General features: G+C 40.6%; 1 protein-coding gene across 5 annotated transcripts in view; it reads left to right on the forward strand.

Moving 5' to 3' along the window:
- tacc1 (transforming, acidic coiled-coil containing protein 1) overlaps positions 1–17957 on the forward strand; it is a 50021-nt gene that overhangs the window by 28588 nt on the left and 3476 nt on the right. For 4 of the 5 annotated variants that reach the window (XM_058411524.1, XM_058411525.1, XM_058411523.1 and 1 more), the window contains exons 3-12: positions 3550–4369; positions 6349–6384; positions 6963–7023; positions 7612–7726; positions 9842–9894; positions 10892–10984; positions 11614–11690; positions 11777–11820; positions 12164–12324; positions 12840–12946. In XM_058411524.1, coding sequence (XP_058267507.1) covers positions 3550–4369; positions 6349–6384; positions 6963–7023; positions 7612–7726; positions 9842–9894; positions 10892–10984; positions 11614–11690; positions 11777–11820; positions 12164–12324; positions 12840–12946 — 1567 coding nt within the window. The remainder of the gene's footprint in view (positions 1–3549; positions 4370–6348; positions 6385–6962; positions 7024–7611; positions 7727–9841; positions 9895–10891; positions 10985–11613; positions 11691–11776; positions 11821–12163; positions 12325–12839; positions 12947–17957) is intronic. The other variant, XM_058411521.1, reaches the window with a different exon arrangement.

The following is a 17957-nucleotide window of genomic DNA, read 5'->3' on the forward strand; positions in this document are numbered from 1 at the left end:
TCTCTCTCTCTCCCTCTCTCTCTCTCTCTCTCAGCTGGCAGGTCGCTTTTCTTGCTACATCATTGAGATTTAAAGCGAATGCTCAAATTTCAAATTTTAACGAAATCTTTATCGTGAATCTTATATAAGCTTTAGTCAGGGTTAGCCACGGTGCAAGACAGTGGTGAGACCGGCCATACTGTATGGATTAGAGACAGTGTCGCTGAGGAAGAGACAGGAGTCAGAGCTGGAGGTAGCAGAGCTGAAGATGTTGAGGTTCTCTTTGGGAGTGACACGGTTGGACAGGATTAGGAACGAGTACATCAGAGGGACGGCTCATGTTGGACGAAGTTAGGGAGGCCAGATTAAGATGGTTTGGACATGTTCAGAGGAGGGAGAGTGAGGAGAATGTTGGACATGGAGCTGCCAGGCAGGAGGCAAAGAGGAAGGCCAAAGAGGAGGAATATGGATGGAATAAATGAGGATATGAAGCTAGTGGGTGCAAGTGTTGAGGATGCAGAAGATAGGGATAGTATTTGGGGAAACTTTTCTAGTTATAAACAAAAAGACTTGAGGGCAGGTTGTTCTTTTGAGCAGAAAACACTGTTATTTTAATGTTTGGCTGCAATGTTAAAAAAAAAATGTGGTAAGGGAAGCTAGGGGGAAATTCATCCATCCATCCATTTTCTATACCCGCTTTATTCCTAATTAGGGTCACAGGGATCTGCTGGAGCCTATCCCAGCACACATTGGGCGAAAGGCAATATGGATGGAATAAATGAGGATATGAAGCTAGTGGGTGCAAAGTGTTGAGGATGCAGAAGATAGGGATAGGTGGAGAGAGACGATTCGCTGTGAAGGGAAAGGTCGGAAGGAGAAGAAGAAAAAGTCAGGGTTAGCCACGCCCACTTTATAATGAAAGACGGAAAACCGTAGTAGGTTTTTTTTTGGCTTATGTGAGCAAAATGAACCAGATTGGATTGTGATTACTGAGTAAAGCTTCATTAAGAAAGTGATTTGTGTGTGTGTGTGTGTGCTGTGAGTCCTTATTTCATTTTTCAACTGGAAGAGGAAATGTGCTTGGTTACTAAAAATAGTTTCCAGGGTTGGGGGAGAGTTGGGGTGTGTTTCAGCAGCGTGATGTATTCGGCTGTGGCGCTGACGTGTTTAGAAAGGCCGCAGAGAAAAAGGAGGTCATTGTTGAAGCTCGGGCGTCCCGAACGATGCGTTTCCTCTCTTCAGCACAGAGGAAGTCTGTTCTGCTGCTTTAACAATTGCACTTCCTCTAAGAACTCTTACACTGCGGCTGACCTACATCATAGGGTGTATTCTTGGCCAGGAGTGTTTGTTTTATTTGTTTCTATGAAGATGCGTGGGCGTGTTGTGACTGTGTATGGGTGTGAGAGGGATCATGAAGTTTATTTAGCTATGATTTGATCTTTTTGGCAGATGAGTAAATGAACTTCTGCATACATTGAAACATATATTTTAAATCCATATTATTTAGCACATGACCTTAAACACATTGGGGAAACTTTTCTAGTTATAAACAAAAAGACTTGAGCTCAGGTTGTACTTTTGAGTAGAAAACACTGTTATTTTAATGCTTAGCTGCAATGTTAATAATAAAATGTGGTAAGGGAAGCTAGGGGGAAATTCATCTATCCATCTATGTTCTATACCCGCTTTATTCCTAATTAGGGTCACGGGGATCTGCTGGAGTGTATCCCAGCACACACTGGGCGAAAGGCAGGGGTACACCCTGGACAGGTCGCCAGTCCATCACAGGGCCACACATATAAACAGACAACCACACACACTCACACTCACTCCTATGGGCAATTTGGAATTACCAATCAACCTAATGTACATGTTTTCGGATTGTGGGAGGAAACCAGAGTACCCAGGGTAAACCCACACAGGCACCCAACATGCAAACTCCACACAGAAAGGTCCCTGCCTGTTCGAACCCGGGATCTTCTTGCTGTAAGGCAAAAGTGCTAACCACTAAGTGACCATGCTGCCGAGTGAAATTCATCCATTACAAAATAGTACATAGTACATTATTATACACCATCTAGTCTTTACAGGATGGGGATAGCTGGAAATAATCTACGTTGGAAATGTAAGGAAGAAGAAGGCACTTAATTACATTTGATTTGGGAATGTTCTTTAGTTCAGCCATTTCAGCGTAAAATACTTGACGAGTAGTTGGGCTTTAATTTACCGGTGGAACCACAATTATGCCTTCTTGGAGATAAATCAGCATCCAGCTGCCAGGATGATGTTAAGCAATCGGAAATGCCCCGAAACCTCTAATTTAAAAGATTGGATTGATGGGATGATTTAAATTGCATCAGTGCATGTTGGCAGAGACTGCAGAGTGAGGAAGAAATGAACAAACAACAACATGGGATCATTTTTGGCAGCATGTAAAAATAGTGTATTGAGCAGGACTCCTTCATTTCACTCTTGTTTCATTTCGCTTTGTTTTGTTGCATTGATGGTGACTAGTGGCAAAGGCTTCCTGGTGCTCCAGCGACCGGATCCCATGCTCTCATTCCCGTGGCCTGGGTTCGATTCCCAGGCAGGGCGCTGATCCAGCCACTGAAAAATTAGCTCTCAGTGCCGGTCCCAAGCCCGGATTAAATGAGAGGGTTGTGTCGGGAAGGGCATCCAGCATAAAACCTGTGCCAAATCGAAACATTTGCGGACTAAATGATCCACTGTGGCGATCCCAAACTGGGAGCAGCTGAAAGAACAACAACAACATGGTGACTAGTGGCTGAATATGCAATTGATAGGAAAGGTGAACATTGAATACAACAATCAGTATAAGCCAAATCAGTAGGAAAATATATAAAGAAAAAGATTTTCTATTCAGACTTGATATTACAGTTGAGATGATCCAGAAGATGCTCAGCAATGGAAAAAAAAACTTTAAGGCAAATTAAAATATACATATCTGGCATTCTGTGTAAGGTTATCAGACAGAGGGGAAAACACATGTCTCTGACTCATTTTATATCAGACTTGTGGCTAGAAATCCATTCATTTCAAAATACTGATTGAAAAGGCCTGATGAATAAATTTCCATCCACACTGATGCAATGTTAATGCCACAGTTTGACAGTGTTACTTATGTGCGATAAAAGTCTTGTACAACGACTGCAAAGCTTGACACAATAAACATCCTGTTGCTATGAATACATTTACATTGTTCACAGGGTGTGCAAACTTTTGCACTCACTCAGAAAGGTATGTGGTGCTACTTAAGCTACTGTTATTTGTTATAAACAGTCGCTTTATTGCTTCAGTAATGATTTACATAATGATTCAATTTTACAGACACCAAATATGTCAAAGAGGAACACTGTAATGAAACATTACACAATTCTACCACTTGGGGTGCTATAACAACGAAAGGATGTAATGATATTTAGATCAGCAGAAAAGTGTTGATGCTTCTGACCAATCAGGATGCAGCAGAAATTTTGACATTGGCCAATTGTCATGCAATTTGCCAAAATATTGTTTTAAAATGAAATCTCTCTCTGTTTCTCTTCATAGACGAGGACGTCTTGTCCATCACCGTAACATCAGAGCCGAAACTTACGAACCAGGACCAGTGTCAAAAACCAGACACCGATGATTCGGACTGTAACGCCATTCTTCCGGAAATTCCCAAGATGAAATCTCCTCTCATTCCTGAATCCACTGTGATGGAACCGGTCACACCCAGTCCTGTAAACGTGGACGATATTCCTCTTCCCAAAAAATCATACACCTTCGAAGCGGAGACAAACCTCCAGGACGAAGATGATGCTGAATCCCTGAAACAAGGAAGTAAAACTGTTCAAAATCAGGAACCTGCAGGAACGGAACCGGGACGAGAGACGGATGATGTTCCTCTGCCTGAAAATTCCCACGATTCAGAACAGACGTCCCAAGTCCAAGAGCGGAAAAAATCTCCGTCTCAGAAACGAGGAAACAAACCTGGAAACAAACTTGCGTCTAAAAAACAGAAGCCCAAAGCGACGGTGGCAGAAAACGACACAGACACTCCTCTAAATGTGGACGACATTCCTCTCCCCAAAAAGTCCTACAACTTTGACCCGAGCCAATGGGACGATCCCGATTTCGATCCTTTTGGAGGGAAAAACAAAGCCCGGAACTCTCCGAAACTCCCGAAAGCATCGTACAATTTCAGTCCCGATAACTTCGACGACTCGCCGGATGCCTTTAAGCCGTCTAACAAGATCGTAGAGAGCGATGACTCGGAGAGAGCCAGCGATGAGAAGATGAAGGAGGACCACAGTAAAGAGCATCCTCTGGTAGAGGAGAAGAAAGTGAGACAGTCACCCAAGAAGAACAAAGACAAGATCATCACGTGAGTGACGTGTGAATGGATAAAAGTTTATTGGTAGTCACTAATACACACTTGCTAATACACACTCAGTGTTCTCATTGGCTGAGAGCAATAATCTGTCTAAAGGTCTATCTGTCTGTACGTCTGTCTGTTTGATTGTCTGACCTTCTGTCTATATGTCTGTCTATCTTTCTACATATCTGTCTGTCTATACATCTCTGGCTGTCTATATTTGTCTATTTCTCTTTGTCTCTCTGTTAGATCAGGGGTCCACGACCTTTTTTGACCCGTGTTAGACTATAAGTCTCTTGTTGCCTAAACATCTGTGTGCCCTTCTTCCTTTCTGACTATGTATCTGTCTTTATACATCTCTGTCTGTCTGTGTATATGTCTCTCTCTGGCGAAACATCACTTAATACTTTACGTCTGTTTGTTTTTTTTCTCTATACATATCTTTTTGTCTGTCTGTCTATCTGTCTATCTGTCTGTCTGTCTATACATCTCTTTCTGTTGTTTCACACATCTCTTTCTGTCTGTCTGTCTATACATCTCTACCTGTCTGTCTGTCTGTCTATACATCTCTACCTGTCTGTCTGTCTGTCTATACATCTCTTTCTGTTGTTTCACACATCTCTTTCTGTCTGTCTGTCTATACATCTCTACCTGTCTGTCTGTCTATACATCTCTACCTGTCTGTCTTTCTGTCTATACATCTCTTTCTGTTGTTTCATACATCATTTTATGCCTGCCTGCCTGCCTGCCTGTCTGTCTGTCTGTCTATACATACATCTCTTCCTGTCTGTCTATACATCTCTTTCTGTCTGTCTGTGGATATCTGTTTATACATCTCTTCCTGTCTGTCTTTCTGTCTGTGGCTGTCTGTCTATACATCTCTTCCTGTCTGTATGTTTATACATATTTTTCTATCTGTCTGTCTGTGTCTGTGTGGCTATACATCTCTTCTTGTCTATCTATACATCTCTTTCTGTCTGTCTGTCTGTCTTTCTGTCCGTTGGTCTATACAACTTTTCATGTCTCTCTGTCTATACACCTCTTCCTGTCTGTCTGACTATACATCTCTTTATGTCTGTCTGTGGCTGCCTGTCTATACATCTCTTCCCATCTGTCTGTCTATTCAACTCTTGCTGTCTGTCTGTCTGTCTATCTATACATCTCTGTCTGTCTGTCTGTCTGTCTTTGGCTGTCTATACATCTCTTCCTGTCTGTCTATACATCTCTTCCTGTCTGTCTATACCTGTCTGTCTCTGTACATGGTTTTATATCTGTCTGTCTGTACATCTCTCTACATCAGACAGACAGGTGAATACATAACAGACAGGTGTAATTTTGTATTCAGGTATAATCGTGTCATTCTGTATAATTACAGAAAAAAACAAACAAAAGCATTAAAGCCGTAATGTCGCTCAGCTGGATTGATCCTTCTGTGCCAGATGTGCTGGATGCTACAAACTGGATATGGGGAAGCCTAACACCTGCTTCACCCAAAACACGTGAAATTACCCATAATGCCTTTTCACAGGACACAGAGCAAAGTAATACATGAGCTCTCAGATGCCTGTGATTGCCTAGAGTCAGTGTGATTGACAGGTGAAGTGAGCATAATTCCATCCCTCCCACAACAGAGGCAGTACTAATCCCAGCCACGGCTACCTGCGGCCTTGTTTGGAGATCACAAGATGGATAGATAGATGGATGGATGGATGGATGGATGGATATATTATATATATATATATATATATATATATTATATATATTACTACCTCTTCACAGAGGTAGTGTTTGATCACTGATGTCCCTGTTGAGCTGTGTACTCGTTTACTCTGTGTGTGTGTGTGTGTGTGTGTGTGTGTGTTGGCTACTAATCTGCTGTCCCACCTGCTCCTTTTCCTCATTCCTCCACTCATGTCTAACACTTCAACCTTTTCTTGTCTTCCTCTCTTCATCCTCCTCTTCCTGTCCTCCTGTGTGTTTCTCATCAGGACCAATGAACAAGCTCGCTTTCTCTGTATGCTGCTGTAAGTATCCACTGTGTCTCCCTGTCTGTCTGCCTGTCTGTCTGCCTGCCTGCCTGTCTGTCTGTCTCTGTTCCTCTCTGTCTCTGTGCTTTATCGGTTTCCTGTCAGTGTCGAACAGATTGTCCTTTGGTGTCTCTCTGTAGCTGATAAACAGGTCGTGTGTGTGTGTGTGTGTGTGTTCTTTGGTTACTGATTTGTCCTGGTATGTATTGATATGCTATTGTGTGTGACCATTGATATTTAGGCAGTGACAGTGATGAGGTCAGCGGGATGCAGTGTGTGTGTGTGTGTGTGTGTGTGCATGCATGTGTGTGTGTAAAGTTTGGTTTAAGGGTGATACACAGCTCTCACAGGCTCCGCCTCCTAATTTGAAACACTGGAGTGACAGAGATGAAGAATCTAGTGATGTAATAACTTTAGTCGTAACCCTTGAACCCTGTGCATGTTTGTGCGTGTGGGTGTGTGCGTGTGTGTTTGTGTGTGTGTGTGTTTGTGTGTGTGCGTGTTTGTGTGTGTGTGTCTCTCTCTCATCTCTTTCTCTCTCTGATCTCTCTCTCTCTCTCTCTCTCTCTCTGCAGGAACACATGCAAAGTGCAGAAGTATGAGAACACGTCGTTAGCGCTGGACGTCTGCAAGCAGGTATGACACTCGTTTACTAGAGAGAGGGAAGGATCGAGAGAGAGAGAGAGAGAGAGACCCTGTGTTGCCTGTATATGGAGATGCTGAGTCAGTGTAATAAGGATTAGCGCAGTGACTCAGCAAATGTCACTCTCCCTCTCTCCTTTTTCTGTTTATCCCTCCATCTGTCCCTCATTCTTTTCACCCCATGTTTTTAATCACTTTCTGCCTTTTCCTCTCTCCTTTTATTTATGCTAGAATGTCTGTTCATCTTCTTTCCATGACTTTCTCTCCATCACTCTATCTTTCCATTGTTCTTGACCCCGTGTTTTTATTGGCCCTTGTCCTTCTGTGTCTTGTTTTTTCTCCATATCTATTTCTGTTGTCCCCGCTCCTCTCTCTCTCTCTCTCTCTCTCTCTCTCTCTCTCTCTCGCTTTCTCTCTCTCTCTAACCCTTCTTCTTTTTCTCTTGCCCTTCTCTCTTCTTCCCCAGTCGAGCAGTGCTGGCACTGACCCTGTTCAATCTGTGATTCATCACTCTGTGTGTGTGTCTGTGTGTGTGTGTGCGTGTGTCTGTGTGTGTGTGTGTGTGTGTGTGTGCATGTGCAGGTTGAAGAAGAACAGGAGGAACCTGTACGTCACGCCACCGATGAGGAGAAACTCGCATCTACGTGCACGATGCAGAAACACGATAAAACAACAAAGACGTCAAAAACAGAAGACGGTGAGAGCAGCAGCTACACGTATATAAATATTGCAAACATTATAATATACCCTTCATTCATTTCTCCCCCTGAAGCATGCAGCAGGAACTGTAGTTACGTCACTTTGCCTTTTTCTGCTGAATCATTGGATCATTTTTGGCTAAAACAAGCAAAAGTTACACACTTACTCACTATTTACTGTCCAGTGTCCAGTGAATTGAATTGAATTGAACTTACTCACAGTAGAAAAACAAAGCTGCTGAGGGATTTCTGAAGTGCTCACGTGACTCTAGTATACCAAATCATCCTTCTCATATACTCAATACTACACTACGAGTAACATGAGCTACACTTTTTCCAGTGTCAAGTGAACGGGACCGGAAAAAAAAAAAAAAAAAAAAAAAATATATATATATATATATATATATATATATATATAATATGTAAGGTTTTAATAGATCAATAACATCAACAACAACTCCTCTATTTATCTGAAAACTGGTGAGCAAATTGCAACACATTACACAAAAAAGTCTCCAAAAGCTTTTATTTTAAAGTGTTTTTATAATTTTTAAAAAATAAAAATAAATAAATATAAATAAATAAATATTATTATTATTATTATTAATTACTATTTATTCATTTATAATTGATTGAATGATTGATTAATAAAAATAAAATAAAATTAAATAAACTTTTCCACATTTTGTAGTGTGACTCAAATGGACATTTGTTCCATTATCTGACATCAGCGTGTATGGTGAGTCAATAGCTGTCTGCTTATTGCTCTATTTTGCCCCCTAATGGAGTGGACTAAAGTGGAGTCTCCATTCTTTTTAGGGCATTTTTCACTTCTGTTTCTGTCCACAAGATGGTTTTATTAAGAGAGGAGTTTTAGGCATCTTCAGATCTTCAGAGATCTGGCTTGACAACCTGGTATATACTGCAGCAGTGTAGAGTGTAGAGTCGGTCACTAGAAACACACAGTGTGTGTGTGTGTATGGTCCAGACTGTAGCGTTTACTTCAGTACAGTGCTGCCCTCTAGTGGCTATACAGTGCTCTAATGATCACTGGTCTTTTCTTTTCCTTTCCTTGCTTTTCCTTTTTTATTTTATTTTATTTTATTTTATTTTATTTTATTTTATTTTATTTTATTTTATTTTATTTTATTTTATTTTATTTTATTTTATTTTATTTTATTTTATTTTATTTTATTTTATTTTATTGCCTTCCCTTATTGCCTTCCCTTGCCTTCCCTTGCTTTCCTTAAACCTTCCCTTCCTTAAACCTTCCCTCCCCTTTCCTTTCTTTCCCTTCCATTCCCTTCTCTTCCTTAAACCTTCCCTTCCTTAAACCTTCCCTCCCCTTTCCTTTCTTTTCCTTCCCTTCCCTTGCCTTCCTTAAACCTTCCCCTTCCTTTCCCTTCCCTTCCTTAAACCTTCTCTTTCTTTTCCTTCCCTTTCCCTTCCTTAAACCTTTACTTCCCTTTCCTTCCCCTCCCTTCCCTTTTTCCTTCACGTATAACCTCATCATGTGTGATTTGATGTCTAATGGATTCCTAACAGAATCCTAAATAAACAATAGACCGTATGTCTGTGTCCTAAAACACCATTACCCTCCAATTAAATACAGCAGAGTACTTCATAAAGCCTTTCATATCTGTGTACAATATAAACTTACCTCAGACGTGGTTCATCCTCTGTGCATGCAAGCTACAAAGTGGAAAAGGGAAAAAAACATGGAAAAACCCCTGCATGTTGCACAACTCGGTGTGATTAATCCCCAGCACAGTGAAGTGTAGAGTCAGTGTTAGAGTTTTAACAAGCCAATACATCTACAGTGAGACTAAAGGTACTGTGTTTACTGCTGAGAAGCCTGCTGGGTGATGCTGATTCCATGTATCTGGTTGAAAGAGTTGAGGAAACGATCTCAAGTTGCCGAGGAGAAATTTATTTATTTATTTTTTTCCTGGTCAGAACTTCGGAGTTCAGAATAATGACCTCTAATAGTAGTACTTAATGTCCTTAATGTCCTTAATGCAGCAAAAGATTTCATGAACATGGAAGATTTTCTACTGTGTTTTATAATAAGTACAAGTAACAAGTGTGTGTGTGTGTGTGTTTGCTTTTTTCAGACATCGAGCTAGCGAAAAAAGACCTTTTTCCAGAGAAGGAAATCTGCACACCTGTAAGTCTTGTGCTATTATACAAAAATATTTTTCTTTTCTTTTTTTATAACTATAATAATAATAATAATAATAATAATGATAATATCTGTTTAGTACTTTAAGCTTGTTTTTCCGCACAGCTTGTGTGTAATTTTTTTTAATATATATATATTTCTTTTTTAATTAAAATAAAAACGGCATCTATTTATCCAGATTTCTTTAATGAACTGAAAATAAATATAATTATAATAGATATAAAATTATATATATTTATATATTTATATTTTTTTGTTTGTTCATTCGAATGAAAATGTACTTGTGATAAAATGAAACACAACACGCAGCTGACTTGTGCTTGAGGTGAAGTTGGTTAGCATAACAAGCGTGTGTGTGTGTGTGTGTGTGTGTGCATGATCGTCTGAGAAACATAATCATGTCCTGTAAAGTAGATTAACACAGCACACACATATCCTAATCTGTCCAAGGACGCCTTCTAATAAACACATCTCTCTCTCTCTCTCTCTCTCTCTCTCTCTCTCTCACACACACACACACACACACACACACACACTGTATTTATGCCTGATGTGGCAGATGGGGGGGGGGGGGGGGAGATTACAATGGACAGAAATTTCCACATGTTTCTCTGCAAAGAGGAACAGAAAACTGTATCACTATGTACACATAGTGTATACACACACACACACACACACACACTCTCATTTGAACCTAGAGGCAAGTTATCATGGCCAGTCCCACCTACTAACATTTGGGAGGTTGAAGGAAACCGGAGAACCCACAGGAACCCACTATTATTTAAAAAAGACAAAAATTCCCATCTCATTGCCCAGTGTTCCCAGTATAGGTTTGGAATTCACCGCAATCCCTGACCATCAACCCTGACCAGGCTAAAGAGCTCACTGAAGGCGAATAAATAGATAAAAACAGTTCATATCACATGATTTAATGGCTCCAAAGTGCTTTAAGGTTATGTGTGTGTGTGTGTGTGTGTTATAGGACGAGAGCTTGGAGAAGACCAGCCCCAACCTTGACTCCATCCCGCTCACCGAGATGGACAAAGCCGCTGTTCTGACTCTCATCAGAGAGGAGGTCAGTTTTAGATATCTCAGGATCACAACATGGAGTAGCATCTACGTTAGCATTGTAGCATTAGCCTGACTGTCAGTGTAACAGCCATGTTAAAATGCTAACATTTTCAAACAGCAGTTTTTATGCAACAAGCTACGCTAAATGACGAGGCATTAGCGTTAAACATTGCCCAGAGGAAGTACCTCATAACCTCAATATTTTTAAGAGATATGCTAATCGTTAGCGCACATTCATCAACAGTCTTATCAACCAGAATTTGTTTAAGTGCTAGTTTTCATGTCAGCTTCTGTAGCCTAACGCTAGTTCCTCTAATAACTTGTTTTCTGTAATGCTAGTTTTTATGTTAGCTTTTGTAGCATTATGCTAGTGCTTCTAATAACTTGTTTATAATGCTAGTTTTCATGTTAGCCTCTGAAGCATAATGCTAGTTCCTCTGTAATTGCTGACTATAATGCTAGATTTCAGTGCGAGAATTTACCTCATTACCTAAATATATTTAACTTAACAGATATGCTAATTGTTAGCGCATATTCATGACGTAAACTTTTGTTTCAGATATTGCATGCTAAGCTAACAAGCGGGTTAAAGTGATACAGTTTACAATAAATTGTGTGTGTGTGTGTGTACAGATAATCACGAAAGAGATCGAGGCAAATGAGTGGAAGAGGAAATACGAGGAGAGCAGAATGGAGGTGTTGGAGATGAGGTAATCCACAGCTCCCATGATGCACTTCTTCAACAAGTTAGCGTATGAAATTACATGAACTTACGTGCGTTTGTGTTTCCTGACAGGAAAATCGTGGCAGAATATGAGAAGACGGTGGCACAGATGATCGGTGGGTCATGATTAGCTTGCTAACACTCAGATATTAGCGTTAATAATGCTAATCATACGCTTCAGTAATACGTGCATTAGCAAGACAGGAAGCTAATATTGTGCCACACACCTATGCTAATGATGAACAAACTCACTTCCTGTAACGTGCTAGCTAGCTAATTAACATTGTAGATGCACTCTTCATAGAGGAACTCTAGCTAGCCAGTAATGCTAATGATACCACATTTTTCATGCGAATCACATATACACTAATATTCCTCACTAGAATTAGCATATAATATCAGCGCTATTGACATAACTCAGCTTAATCACGGGACACTCCCTCCTCCTCTACCTCACAGAAGACGAGCAGAGGAAGAACATGGGCTCTCAGAAGAGCGTCCAGCAGCTGACAGCCGAGCGGGATCAAGCCCTGTCCGATCTCAACTCAGTCGAGCGCTCGCTCTCGGACCTGTTCCGCCGCTACGAGAACATGAAGACCGTGCTGGAGGGGTTCAAGAAGGTGAAAGGAAACACATTTCACAACTGTGTTCTATTCAGGGTTAGGCTGGCTAGCTAGGCCGCTTATTTGTGCTAGCATTAGTGAACTAGCATTGGTAGATTTCTGGTTAGCATTTTCTAGCATTCTCTGATTAACAGTCATGTTAAGCAGAAGTTGTTTACATTCAAGTTTTTGTGCTAGCTTCTGTAGCATAATGCTAGTTACTCTAGTAACTTGTTTATTATTATGCTAGTTCTTGTGCTAGCTTCTGTAGTATAATGCTAGTTTTTCTGTTAAACTTACTACTATAACGCTAGTTTTCATGTTAGCTTCTGTAGCATAATGTTAGTTACTTGTTTACTATAATGCTAATTTTTGTGTTAGCGTCTGTAGCATTATGCTAGTTTCTCTGTTTACTTGTTGACTATAATGCTAGTTTTGTGCGCTCTGTAATGTAACGCTAGTTTCGTGTCCTGTTCTGATGGCAGCGCTAGTTCCTGATGTTTGTGTTCTTCTTTTGTTTTTGTCATGGTCAGAATGAGGAGGTGCTGAAGAAGTGCGCTCAGGAATATTTAGCGCGGATCAAACAGGAGGAGCAGCGTTATAATGTGCTGAAAATCCACGCTGAGGAGAAACTCGACAAGTGAGACTGAGCAGAAACACACAACATAGACTACACAACTACACACAACATAGACTACACACTACACAACTACACACCACAGACTACACACTACACAACAGCACACCACATAGACTACACACTACACAACAACACACCACATAGACTACACACTACACAACAACACACCACATAGACTACACACTACACAACACACCACATAGACTACACACTACACAACAACACACAACATAGACTACACACTACACAACAACACACAACATAGGCTACACACTACACAGCTTCACACCACATAGACTACACAACTACACACCACATAGATTACACACTACCCAACATAGACTACACAACTACACACCACATAGACTACACACTACACAACATAGACTACACACTACACAACTACACACCACATAGACTACACACTACACAACATAGACTACACACTACACAACTTCACACAACATAGACATCAAACAACATAGAATACACACTACACAACTTCACACCACATAGACTACACAACTACACACCACATCGACTACACACTACACAACATAGACTACACACTACACAACTTCACACAACATAGACATCAAACAACATAGAATACACACTACACAACTTCACACCACATAGACTACACACTACACAAGTTCACACCACATTGACTACACAACTACACACCACACACACTACACAACTACACACCACACAGACTACACAACGTCACACAACACACAAAACAGACTACACACTACACAACTACACACAACATAGACTACACAACTACACACAACATAGACTACACACTACACAACTACACACCACATAGACTACACACTACACAACTACACACCACATAGACTACACACTACACAACAACACACCACATAGACTACACACTACACAACAACACACCACATAGACTACACACTACACAACACACCACATAGACTACACACTACACAACAACACACAACATAGACTACACACTACACAACAACACACCACATAGACTACACACTACACAACAACACACCACATAGACTACACACTACACAACAACACACAACATAGACTACACACTACACAACAACACACAACATAGACTACACACTACACAACAACACACCACATAGACTACACACTACACAACAACACACCACATAGACTACACACTACACAACAACACACCACATAGACTACACACTACACAACAACACACAACATAGGCTACACACTACACAACAACACACCACATAGACTACACACTACACAACAACACACAACATAGGCTACACACTACACAACAACACACAACATAGACTACACACTACACAACAACACACAACATAGACTACACACTACACAACACACAACATAGGCTACACACTACACAACAACACACAACATAGACTACACACTACACAACAACACACCACATAGACTACACACTACACAACACACCACATAGACTACACACTACACAACAACACACCACATAGGCTACACACTACACAACAACACACAACATAGGCTACACACTACACAACAACACACAACATAGACTACACACTACACAACAACACACAACATAGACTACACATTACACAACAACACACAACATAGGCTACACACTACACAACAACACACAACATAGACTACACACTACACAACAACACACAACATAGGCTACGCACTACACAACAACACACAACATAGGCTACACACTACACAGCTTCACACCACATAGATTACACACTACACAACACACAACATAGACTACACACTACACAACACACAACATAGACTACACACTACACAACACACAACATAGACTACACACTACACAACTACACACCACATAGATTACACACTACACAACATAGACTACACACTACACAACTACACACCACATAGACTACACACTACACAACATAGACTACACACTACACAACTACACACCACATAGACTACACACTACACAACATAGACTACACACTACACAACTTCACACAACATAGACATCAAACAACATAGAATACACACTACACAACTTCACACCACATAGACATCAAACAACATAGAATACACACTACACAGCTTCACACAACATAGACATCAAACAACATAGACTACACACTACACAGCTTCACACCACATAGACTACACACTACACAACATAGACTACACACTACACAACATAGAATACACACTACACAACTTCACACAACATAGACATCAAACAACATAGAATACACACTACACAGCTTCACACCACATAGACTACACACTACACAACTACACACCACATAGATTACACACTACACAACATAGACTACACACTACACAACTTCACACCACATAGACTACACACTACACAACTTCACACAACATAGACATCAAACAACATAGAATACACACTACACAGCTTCACACCACATAGACTACACACTACACAACTACACACCACATAGACTACACACTACACAACATAGACTACACACTACACAACTTCACACAACATAGACATCAAACAACATAGACTACACACTACACAACTTCACACAACATAGACATCAAACAACATAGAATACACACTACACAACTTCACACCACATAGACATCAAACAACATAGAATACACACTACACAACATAGACTACACACTACACAACATAGAATACACACTACACAACTTCACACAACATAGACATCAAACAACATAGAATACACACTACACAACTTCACACAACATAGACATCAAACAACATAGAATACACACTACACAACTTCACACAACATAGACATCAAACAACATAGAATACACACTACACAGCTTCACACAACATAGACTACACACTACACAACTACACACCACATAGACATCAAACAACATAGAATACACACTACACAACTTCACACAACATAGACATCAAACAACATAGAATACACACTACACAGCTTCACACCACATAGACTACACACTACACAACTACACACCACATAGATTACACACTACACAACATAGACTACACACTACACAACTTCACACCACATAGACTACACACTACACAACTTCACACAACATAGACATCAAACAACATAGAATACACACTACAGAGCTTCACACCACATAGACTACACACTACACAACTACACACCACATAGACTACACACTACACAACATAGACTACACACTACACAACTACACACCACATAGACTACACACTACACAACATAGACTACACACTACACAACTACACACCACATAGACTACACACTACACAACATAGACTACACACTACACAACTACACACCACATAGACTACACACTACACAACATAGACTACACACTACACAACTACACACCACATAGACTACACACTACACAACATAGACTACACACTACACAACTACACACCACATAGACTACACACTACACAACATAGACTACACACTACACAACTTCACACAACATAGACATCAAACAACATAGAATACACACTACACAACTTCACACCACATAGACTACACACTACACAAGTTCACACCACATTGACTACACAACTACACACCACACACACTACACAACGTCACACTACACACCACATAGACTACACACTACACAACTTCACACCACACAGACTACACAACTACACACCACATAGACTACACACTACACAACAACACACAACACAGACTACACACTACACAGACTACACAACTACACACCACATAGACTACACACTACACAGCTTCACACAACACATTTAGCACACAATTTCAGTAAGAGCAGCTGTGTATATATAGTACAGGTTTGTGTACTCCATGGTATGACATTAGAACCGGTGTGTATTTACAGAGTGTGTGTGTGTGTGTGTGTGTGCAATGCAGGTGTATTAGGTGTGTATTTAGAACAGGTGTGTGTGTAATACATGTGTATCATTAGAGCAGGTGTGTGTGTAACTCAGATGCATCATTAGAGCAGGTGTGTGTGTAACTCTGATGCATCATTAGAGCAGGCTTGTATTGTAGCCTGTGTCCGAGTGTGTGTGTGTGTGTGTGTGACACAGGTGTATTAGGTGTGTATTTAGAGCAGGTGTGTATGTAACTCAAGTGTATCATTAGAGCAGGTATGTATTTTAGTCTGTGTGTGTGTGTGTGTGTGACACAGGTGTATTAGGTGTGTATTTAGAACAGGTGTGTGTGTGTAACACGTGTATCATTAGAGCAGGTGTGTATTTTAGCCTTTGTGGTGTGTGTGTGTGTGTGTGTGTGACACAGGTGTATTAGGTGTGTATTTAGAACAGGTGTGTGTGTGTAACACGTGTATCATTAGAGCAGGTGTGTATTTTAGCCTTTGTGGTGTGTGTGACACAGGTGTATTAGGTGTGTATTTAGAACAGGTGTGTGTGTGTAACACGTGTATCATTAGAGCAGGTGTGTATTTTAGCCTTTGTGGTGTGTGTGTGTGTGTGTGTGTGTGTGACACAGGTGTATTAGGTGTGTATTTAGAACAGGTGTGTGTGTGTAACACGTGTATCATTAGAGCAGGTGTGTATTTTAGCCTTTGTGGTGTGTGTGACACAGGTGTATTAGGTGTGTATTTAGAACAGGTGTGTGTGTGTAACACGTGTATCATTAGAGCAGGTGTGTATTTTAGCCTTTGTGGTGTGTGTGACACAGGTGTATTAGGTGTGTATTTAGAACAGGTGTGTGTGTGTAACACGTGTATCATTAGAGCAGGTGTGTATTTTAGCCTTTGTGGTGTGTGTGTGTGTGTGTGTGTGTGACACAGGTGTATTAGGTGTGTATTTAGAACAGGTGTGTGTGTGTAACACGTGTATCATTAGAGCAGGTGTGTATTTTAGCATGTGTGTCTGTGTGTGTGAGTAACTCGAATGCATCATTAGAGCAGGTGTATATTTTAGCCTGTGTGTGTGCGTGTGTGTGCGTGTGTGTGTGTGTGCGCGCATGTGTACCTCAGATGTTCTGTTAGTGTGTTG

Source organism: Hemibagrus wyckioides, linkage group LG16, assembly GCF_019097595.1.
Source record: "Hemibagrus wyckioides isolate EC202008001 linkage group LG16, SWU_Hwy_1.0, whole genome shotgun sequence".
Taxonomy (NCBI): domain Eukaryota; kingdom Metazoa; phylum Chordata; class Actinopteri; order Siluriformes; family Bagridae; genus Hemibagrus; species Hemibagrus wyckioides.